At 40.5% G+C, this 9959-nt stretch overlaps 2 protein-coding genes across 7 annotated transcripts in view; one reads left to right on the top strand and one right to left on the bottom strand.

Annotated features, from left to right (window-relative positions):
• Positions 1-527: 527 nt before the first annotated feature.
• Positions 528-5820, bottom strand: MORN2 (MORN repeat containing 2). 4 transcript variants are annotated; one of them, XM_024753483.1, is made up of 6 exons: positions 5711-5793; positions 3703-3761; positions 3553-3603; positions 3019-3125; positions 2153-2289; positions 528-762 (listed from the first exon to the last, which is right to left on the bottom strand). In XM_024753483.1, exons 5-6 carry the CDS (start codon positions 2287-2289, stop codon positions 660-662), a joined length of 240 nt encoding a protein of 79 aa, XP_024609251.1. In that variant the 5' UTR covers positions 3019-3125; positions 3553-3603; positions 3703-3761; positions 5711-5793; the 3' UTR covers positions 528-659. The 4 variants fall into 4 exon arrangements, with proteins under 4 accessions (XP_024609251.1, XP_024609252.1, XP_024609250.1 ...); XM_024753484.1 differs by having other exon boundaries at positions 3703-4184; positions 5711-5761; XM_024753482.1 differs by lacking the exon at positions 3703-3761 and having other exon boundaries at positions 5711-5820.
• A 63-nt stretch (positions 5821-5883) lies between these two features.
• The window catches only part of DHX57 (DExH-box helicase 57), a 58333-nt gene continuing 54257 nt past the window's right edge, over positions 5884-9959 (top strand). For 2 of the 3 annotated variants that reach the window (XM_024753481.1, XM_024753478.1), the window contains exon 1: positions 5884-5939. The gene's annotated coding sequence lies outside the window, so the exon portion shown is untranslated. Of the gene's footprint in view, positions 5940-5987; positions 6167-9959 lie in introns of those variants that run through there. The other variant, XM_024753477.1, reaches the window with a different exon arrangement.

Here is a 9959-nt window from a genome sequence, read left to right as displayed (position 1 = left end):
TTCTCATCGCAGTGGCTTCTCTTGCTGCGGAGCACGGGCTCTAGGCGCGCGGGCTTCAGTAGTTGTGGCTCACGGGCTCTAGAGCACAGGCTCAGTAGTTGGGGTGCATGAGCTTAGCTGCTCCGCGGCATGTGGGATTTTCCCAGACCAGGGCTCAAACCCTTGTTCCTTGCGTTGGCAGGTGGATTCTTAACCACTGCACCACTAGGGAAGCCCAGATACACTTTTTAAAGATGACAAAACTCAGGCACAGGATTGGAAATTGACTTTGTCAAGATCTGCATAGTTTTTCTTAAAATGAGCAAACTCTCTATTGAATCACATTAATTTCTTTTCTTTCTTTTTTTTCCCCCCCCTTTTTTGGCCACACCGTGTGGCATTCAGGATCTTAGTTCCCGGACCAGGTATTGAACCTGTGCCCCCTGCAGTGGAAGCACGGAGTCTTAACCACTGGACCGCCAGGGCAGTCCCTACATAATTTATTTTAAACTAATTATAAGATGATCAAAAGAAAGTTCAAAAAAGCATAAAGGAGTGATGGTTTTATTGGCAAAATTACAATATATAGGTAGTGTATGAAGTTACTGCAGATGACATTTAGTTGTTTTCCTTACAACTAAAAGCTGCAATTACCACATTAAAACTTCAATGCAGAATATCTACATGTGGAGCTTTAGCCTCAGGCCTGGAGCAGCTGTGAAATGAAAGTTACCACACCATTCTAGTCCGTGGATATCAGTATATTGTCCTTCACCTTCCACCCTGTAATAGTAAAAAATAAGTGTGTTCATTAACCAAGACCAAAAATTTACAGTCCAGATATGATTGTCCAGTATATTATATACTATGTCTGAAGAATTATATCTTTCCATTATCAAGTTTTGTTCTAAAACCTGACATCCTGCTTTCACATCCTACAAACAAAAAAAGAAATTACTATTCCAAACAAAAATTGTCATTATACAAATTTTGGTGTCTAAGATTTTAGGATTACATATGCTTAGTTTAGACCAAAACAGTCAAAAAAGTTTATATTGGTTATCTGGCTTAATTAGTTCATTCATTTATTCAACCAATGTTTATTGACCTTCAACTATGTTTGAGGTGCTATGCTCTATGCTGGTGTTTTCTGGACTCTTCAGAGTGGTGAAAATGCACTTCACATAACCAAACAGACCTTTATCCCATGGGTTAGAGTTTTCTCCCTTTATTAACATCAGTGGGAAAAGTTTACATGTTGTCATCACAGACTTGGCATCAGAATAGGTGAACACTTTCTACCCTCCTCAATATGTATCAACCACTTCATAGCAATTAGGTTGCATTTTCAATTCTGGAAATAATAAAGGGGTAGTTATAAATGAACCATGAACTTCTGGATGACACGGCATGGTATTTGGTGTGAGGATTAAGCTTGGGAAGATACATGGTGGAGGGTAGGGGTAGGGATTTGGAGGAAGGTGGTCAAAAGGTACAAACTTCCAGTTACAAGATAAATAAAGTACTAGGGATGTGATGTACAACATGATAAATATATTAACACTGCTGTACGTTATATGTAAAAGTTGTTAAGAGAGAAAATCCTTAGTTCTCATCACAAGGAAAAATATTTTTTTCTTTTATTTTGTGTCATTGTGAGATGATGAATGTTCACTAAATTTACTGTGGTAATCACTTCATGATGTATGTAAGTCGAATCATTATGCTGTATACCTTGAATTTATACAGCAGTGTATGCCAATTATATCTCAAACTGGAAGAAAAAATAAAATTTAAAACTAAAAACAAAAGTTTATCAAGATATTTCAAGTGAAAATAATTTTTGGCCTAAATATTGTCAATAATTGCAACAAGCTTTCCATTTCCAATATGACTGCAAAAAGTTCTATAGGAACAGAAGTCAAGAGGAAATAAATGAAAAGTCTAATAGATTATCACCAAGAATGATATTTTCTTTTGGAGGCTCATGATGGCCTTAGCCTCTCTTATAACATTTTTTTCCCCAACATAGAACCCAAATTTTCCAAAATATATTATAAATATATTTTAACTAAATACATTACAAAAGAAATTTAGCATCAACTAAGTTTTTAAGCGAATGTGCCTGAAAAGACTCTTTTAGAACTACAATGACATTTTATTTTAAACTTACCTATTTTCATTGAAATTTCCAGTGTACTTTGCCCCAGTTGGGAATGTATAAGTCCCCAGTCCATGAAACATATTGTCCTTAAAGTTTCCTTCATATACTGCTCCTGAAAAATGCTCAAGTCTTCCAAAACCATTCATCTGTTTGTAACAAAGGAAATTACCTCAGTAACTAATCTTCAGTTCCCTAGAACATTTCAAAAATGTACACATGTCTATCATCTACTTTGTTATTATTTAATCTATCATTGTATCATCCTTTATTTTCACAAAAATAAGATAACATTTTATCACAGTCCTTTGTATGTATCTTTCTGTGAAGCCCACCAAGTCAATGTTTCTGATCTGGGGCACTTGAACATCTTGGGGGTCCATGATGATAATAACAGGAGTCCTCAAGATACCTTGACTATATCAAAAAGCTTAAAGGACAATCAGTTTAGTTAGCCCAGAAATGGCACAAAGAAGTTGTTAAGAACAAAAATTTGTATTCAGGCAGACCTGAGAACACATTTTTGTTTCATCACTTACTAGCTGGGCAAGAAATCTGAGCCTGATTTCCCTCAATTGTAAAATAGGAACATTAATGGTATCTGACTCATGAGGCTGCTATGAGGATTCAATGAGAAAACTATGTAATGAGTTCACTTTGCTCAATGAATAGGAAATAAGAAAGATGATAATGATGATAATTAGCTCTCTGCATGAGTTTAATACTATTCTTATGTTCATATATGTTAAATATAATCATTTTTTATTTTTATTGCATGGTCTACTCATATGTGTTTTTTGATTAATGGTGAAATGCCTGGAATCATTTAACCAATAGAGTTACTTATCCACTGTCAATGCTCAAAACAACAATAATACCTTGTCATCTTTCCAGCTTCCTGTGTAGACAATCCCATTAGGAGTGGTATGAATACCTATGCCATTTCTCTCAAATATTCCAGAAGATGTTCTTGTACAATCCCCATCTAAACAAGAGAGAAATACTGAGCATTATAAAAGGGAACCCTGTTTGACTAGGTAATAAAATATTTATGTTCAGGCTTAATCAGAACTGCATCCCCTATGGGTCTCTTTGGCTTCCTAGCACTGAAACTGATGAGACCAGAGATGAGGAGCTCTGTGGACCGAGGTCTTGTAATCACTGACACTCAAGGGCCCAGAAGATTGACATATGGCTATGGCCCTCCCATAGCTTTCCAAGGCACACTGTCTATACTTAACATTGGAGTTTAGATTTAAAATCTGTTCCTCCATTAGTACTTCTATGTTATTTTATTTAATGGAGTTAATATCTCAGTAGTAGTTTTATAAAGTGTAACAGTCTCAGTTTTGTACCCTTAATCTACTTAATTTTAGTCTGTATAGAAAAAAGTAATTGAAATGTATGCTTACCATACTTGTCTCCATTCGGAAATATAAAGTTTATCTTAAATACTTCTGGAGCTGTTTTAAAAGATTTCAGAAAAGTCACATAAGCTTAACTATTTTTACATCATAAGACCTATAACATATTTGCTTTAAGAGCTAACCAAATAGACTCACGTCATATGATCACAAGCATATCATGATTACTTGGCATTTCCATAGTCTAGTGTAGGGTCCTGGGGAAATAAATGATTTTGTCTAGATGATCAGTTTTTACTTGTTTATTATAACAGCTTTATTAATATATAATTCACATACCACCAAAGTTACCCTTTAAAAGTATACAAAATTCATTTTTTAGCATACTCAGAGTTGTGTAACTGTCACCACAATCTAATTTTTCAATATTTTAATCACCCCCAAAAGAAATCCTGTACATATTAGCAGTTACTCTCCATTACCCTAAAACTCACCCAACCCCTGGCAACCACTCATCTACTCTCTGTCTCTATGTACTGGTGTATTCTAGATAGTTCATAGAAATGGAATCATACAATATGTGGTCCTTTGTGATTAGCTTCTTTTACTTAGCTTCAAGGTTCATCCATGCTGTAGCATGTATCAGTATTTCACCACTTTTCATTGCCGAATAGTCCATGCTACAAAAATAACACATTTTGTTTATCTATTCATCAGTTGATGGCCAGTTGGGTTGTTTCCAGTTTTGGCTGTTATGAATAATGCTATGAACATTCATGTATAATTTTTTGTGTGGACATATATTTTTATTTCTCTTGGGTATATGATCTATTGATTGTCCCACAGAGGTAAGGTAGTGAGCACTCTCTGCTTTGGCAGTGGAAGGAAATAGAAAATAAAGAAAGATAGTAAGTGAGAAGGGATGGGGGAGGGAGTGGGGTCCAAACAGAATGATGTTGGAATGGAGACCAGGTGAAAAAGGGACAAAGACAACTGCAGGCCTAGGGGGTGGAGGAGGGGTGGAATTGATGCCTCAGGGCCCTGGAACATTTAGTGGACTAAAACGTTAGAAACTAATTTTTGCCAATACTGAAGAAAACGTATGTGAAGATAAGTAAACTATAACTTCTAGGACAATAGTCTACTAGAATGTTACTCAAAGTGTGGCCATCCATTAGAATCATCTGGGATGCTTTACAAGTTCCTACGCCCTTCCACACTGCTGAATCAGAATCTCTGTGGATGGGACAAGAGAACTGATCTTTTTAATTGAAAAATTAATGAGTGCCAGTTGAGAAAGGCTGGAAGCTCATCCCCTCTGAGGAAACAGAGTTAATAACACAATAGGCAGAAGACTTAAACATCATCAGAGAGAAAGGGAGGGTATAGCAGCCTTGAGACAGGAGCAGCTGCTTATGAAAAAATAATTAGCAATCTAGGAAATGAATAATGTAATTGTTGAAATAAACCTCTTTAGAAGGGCTGAATAGCAGAATGAATACCGTTGAAAAGTAAATTAGTGAACTGGAACACAAGGTTGAAAATTTTTCCCAGAAAGAGGCGTAAAGGAAAACAGATATCACCTGACAAGGCCTTTCATATCTCCCCTCACCCCCAGACTCCTCCAGGAGCCCCCAGGAGGTCTATCCCTAATGTAGTACTTAGGGCCCTATTAAAATAACGCTTTTGTGCCAGAATCCCTTCTCACACTCCACTTCTCTGGGTCAGGATCACAGATTAGTTAAATCTCTTTTCCCACCCTCGTGTCCAGCTCAGTGCTTAGCACTTACTGGTAGGAACTGAAAGTTTAGTGAATGAGTGGCACTTGGGAAGCAATCGTTAAAGGCTTACTAAGCAGAGCACTAAACGTGATCACACAAGAAACCGAAGTATTTCAATTGCCCTTAAATGGTTCCACGTCCGAAACTTTGGAGCTAGAGGGAGGGAACCTAAGAGATCGAGACTGACAACAGAGAGGAAACTGAAACCAGAGACGTTGGCACTTCCCTAAGGTGTCACAACAGCGAATCGATGGCCGAATGAGAGCTAGAATCCAGGTCTCCAGATTCCCACAGCACGGGTTCTCCGCGCCCCCATCCCACCACGCTCAGGAAATATGTCACACCTGTACGGGAGTTGCCAGGGGCCGAGCTCCGGCTCAGTGCGAGCTCTACTTAAAGGGGCGTTGGGAGGATGGGACACTCACTTGACACAGGGGTGCTGGGGAGATTTTCTGGACTCTGCGATTCCCCCTTGGCCGCCAGCTCTGTGGCCTGGAGGGAAGGAAACAGTAGCTCAGCGCAGACTGCGACTTGGTTGCTAGGGCGACCAGGCACCTCTCACCCGGAAGCGAATAGGCAAAGGCCCGAGGTTGAGCGAATCAGAAGGCGCCAGGGCTGGGCCGCTGCAGCTGGGCCGCTGCGGAGCTGCTCCAGGTGAGATCCCGGTGGGCGCCGCGTCCTAACAGACGCCACGGGAAGCAGCGCTGCGAGCCCGGGGCGGCCTCCCTTGCCGCGTATGAGGGATGTATTTCCGTGTGCGTGGTCTGCGCGTCGCCCCAGTAGTCAGTGTGCGGACCCTTCTACCAACTCCCTATCCCGGAGTGGTCAGGGTCTGAGGCGCCTCCCGGCCCGGTGGGATACAGCCTGTCTGGCAGGGGCCGGTGAGTCTGGGGCATTAGGATCCCAGGCCCTGAGACCGGGCCTGGCGGGGGTCGGCAGCTGAGGCTGTCCACGCTCAGGCTGGAGGCGGGGGGAGCTGAATTCAGGCTCGGAGCAGGATAAAGGGTGGGATTGGAGGGGCTCAGGTTTCGTTTCCTGTCTCTGTCTCCATCTCCACTGGGTGGCTATTTGGGGAGAGGATTTGCTGCGATGTATGCTGGAAGAAAGGTACCAGGTCTGGGTATCTGCAAGGAGCTGGATATATGGGATGAGTCAGAGATTTGCCTGGGAGGGGAATGGTTTGTGGTCAGTTTTCAGCGCCCAGCTTGGTGATTCTGTTCCTGGGAGCCAAACTTGGATGTTAAACAAAGGATACTCTTCCAGCCAAACTTAGGTTCCTGTGTCCACGGTGAACAAAGATTGTTGGAATCTTCCCAGATTTTGGCGTCTTGTGGGCCTACCTGGCCGGGAAGAAACTGCCATTCCCAGGGCTAGCTAATTAACAATTAACCTGTGAGCGCGCCTTTCATATGCAAAACAACCAGTCCTGCATCCACTTCCAACCACCTCCTTTGCCTAACCGCCAAGCTAGTAGTTCCCCTGCCCTAAATCAGTCTGGGGCCAGGTACCCTATGCCTCAGCGTCTGTGGGAATTGCTCAAACGAGCCAATCCGAAACTGATTACCCTGCCCTGCCTCGCCTTTCCCGTGGAAAACCCAAGAAAGGCTACAGCCTATGCCTTACTCTTGTTCCTTTCTGCCTCCTCCTGACACTGGTGCTTCCCCCTGTGGCCCACCGTGGCATGGCATGCCTCTCCTTTCTAGGGGAGTTGTAAGTAACATTAAACTTTTCTTTCAGTGATATTGATCTCTCTGTGTCAGCACTCAGTCACCTTTACAAATTAAGACCCAGGCATAAATCAAGGGGGGGGGCTGGCTTTGTTTTGTTTTCATTTTATTTATTTATTTAGCTGCGTCGGGTCTTAGTTGTGGCACGCGGGATATTTCATTGCAGTGCGCGGGGTCAGTAGTTGTGGCACGTGGGCTTAGTTGCCCCGTGGCATGTGGGATCTTAGTTCCCTGATCAGGGATCGAACCCGCGTGCCCTGCACTGGAAGGTGGATTCTTAATCACTGGACCACCAGGGAAGTCCCAACACTAAGTTTTGAATTGAAGATACAAAGTACATGTTTGGGGGGTAAGAGGGAAATATGGGGGAAAGAATTTCATCTTTGGAGTTGAATGGATTGTTTCAAACCCTGGCTCCAGACTTTGCTTCTATAGTTGGTGACATTAGGCAAGTCATGTAATTTATCTGTTCTCTAGTTTCCTCTGCTATAAAATATAGAAAATGATATTTAACTTATAGGAGTTTTAGAGAAGTAAATGAAAAATCTTACCTTTCCCCTCAATGCAGACTTGTATTTCCAACTATTAATACCTTCTACATATCTCCATTTGAATATCTAGAAGACATCTCAAATGTAACATTCATTCTGAACTTGTGACACTCCCCATATCTTTTCCTCCCCACTATTCCCATTTTGATCACATGGCTGAGCACAGGACCCCTATTCACCTAGTTAATCTAGGCCCTAAAATCTTAAAGTAATTCTAGACACTTCTTTCTCATTCCTTGCATATAATTGATCTACTGTTAAAATACATTGAGAATCTATGGCCACTTTTCAGCTCCACTTGCTCCCACCCTAGTCCATCTCACTGTGGTTTTTTTGTTTGTTTTGTTTTGTTTTTTATCTCCAGACTGAACAACTGCAGTAGTTTCTAACTGGCCTCCTGGTTCTCCTCACCTCCCTAAAGACTTTTTATTCTTCACAAAACAGCTAGAGTAATTTTTTTTTCTAGATAATTTTAATCTGAATGTTTAAAAAAATTTTATTTTCTATTGGAGTATATTTGATTGACAAATATACTTGATGTTGTGTTAGTTTCAGGTGTACAGCAAAGTGATTCAGTTATATATATATATATATATATGCATGTATCTATTCTTTTTCAAATTCTTTTCCCATTTAGGTTATTACAGAATATTGAGCAGAGTTCTCTGTGCTATACAGTAAGTCCTTGTTGGTTTCCTATTTTATCTTATTTTATTTTTTAAAGATTTTATTGATACGGACCATTTTTAAAGTCTTTATTGAATTTGTTACAATATCGCTTCTGTTTTATGTTTTGGTTTTTTGGCTGCAAGGCATGTGAGATCTTAGCTCCCCAACCAGGGATTGAACCCACACCCCCTGCATTGGAAGGTGAAGTCTCAACCACTGGACCGCCGGGAAGTCCCTGGTTATCTATTTTAAATAGAGCAGTGTGTATATGTCAATCCCAAGCTCCCAGTCTATCCCTCCCCCCCACCCTTCCCTCCTGGTAACCGTAAGTTTGTTCTCTAAGTCTGCGATGTTCTCTAAGTCTGTGAGTCTGTTTCTGTTTTGTAAATAAGTTCATTTGTATCTTTTTTTTTTTAAGATTCCGCATATAAGCCATATCATATATTTGTCTTTCTCTGTCTGACTTACTTCACTTAGTATGATAATCTCCAGGTCCATCCATGTTGCTGCAAATGGCATTATTTCATTCTTTCTTTCTTTATTTTTAAATATTTATTTATTTATTTATTTTGCTGCGCCGGGTCTTAGTTGTAGCACATGGGATCTTCGTTGCAGCATGTGGGATCTTTAGTTGCGGCACGTGGGATCTTTAGCTGTGACATGTGGGCTCTTTTAGTTGCAGCATGTGGGCTCTTAGTTGCAGAATGCAGGATGTAGTTCCCTGACCAGGGATCGAACTCGGGCCTCCTGTGTTAGGAGCACGGAGTCTTAACCACTGGACCACCAGGGGAGTCCCCTACATTATTTCATTCTTTTTAATGGCTGAGTAATATTCCATTATATATGTGTACCACATCTTCTTTATCCATTCATCTGTCAATAGACATTTAAGTTGCTTTCATGTCTTGGCTATTGTAAACAGTGCTGCAGTGAACATTGGGGTGCGTGTATCCTTTCTAACCATGTTTTTCTATGGATATATGCCCAGGAGTGGGATTGTGGGATCATATGGTAGCTCTATTTTTAGTTTTTTAAGGAACCTCCATGCTGTTCTCCATGGTGGCTCTACCAATTTACATTCCCACCAACAGTGTAGGAGGGTTCCCTTTTTAGAGTAATTGTTTTAAAACCTAAGTCAGTCGTACCAAGCTTTTGCTTCTGCTCTCTAGTGACTTTCTGTTATATTTAGAATAAAATTCAAAGTTCTTCCCAGGACCTACATGGCCGTCTACTTTCTGACCTCATCTCGTTTGCTCACTATATTGCAGACCCACCAGACTCCTTACTCTTCATCCGGCCCAGTGCACTGAAGATGTTCTGGACTTGGCCCCTTTTCACCTACTATTGCTTCTGCTTATAATGTACTTTTCACAAATATTTCATGACTCATTTTCTGAATGATCAGGTGTCTGCTCAATATGACCTCAGAAAGATGACCACTCTAACTCAACTGCTCTATCTAAAATAGCACTCTCAGAGTTTTGTATTTTCTTCATAGCACTTAACTGATATTATGTATTTAGTTATCGTCTGTCTTACTCTGTAGAAGATAAGCTTCATGAGGCAGGAATTTTTGTTGTCTTTGCTGTTATATCCCTAGGACTTGGCACGTAATAAGTGCTTAATAAATATTTGTGGAATGAATAAATAAATGAATGAATCTCCATTCTCACATCAGTCGTTTATTCAACCTTCAGCCATTCTTCAAATACATATTGAATTTCTTC

The sequence above is a fragment of the Neophocaena asiaeorientalis genome, unplaced genomic scaffold (assembly GCF_003031525.2).
Source record: "Neophocaena asiaeorientalis asiaeorientalis breed wild unplaced genomic scaffold, Neophocaena_asiaeorientalis_V1.1 scaffold171, whole genome shotgun sequence".
Lineage (NCBI taxonomy): Eukaryota > Metazoa > Chordata > Mammalia > Artiodactyla > Phocoenidae > Neophocaena > Neophocaena asiaeorientalis.
Note: the sequence above shows the minus strand (reverse complement) of the source record. Positions and strands in the feature narration are given on the sequence as shown.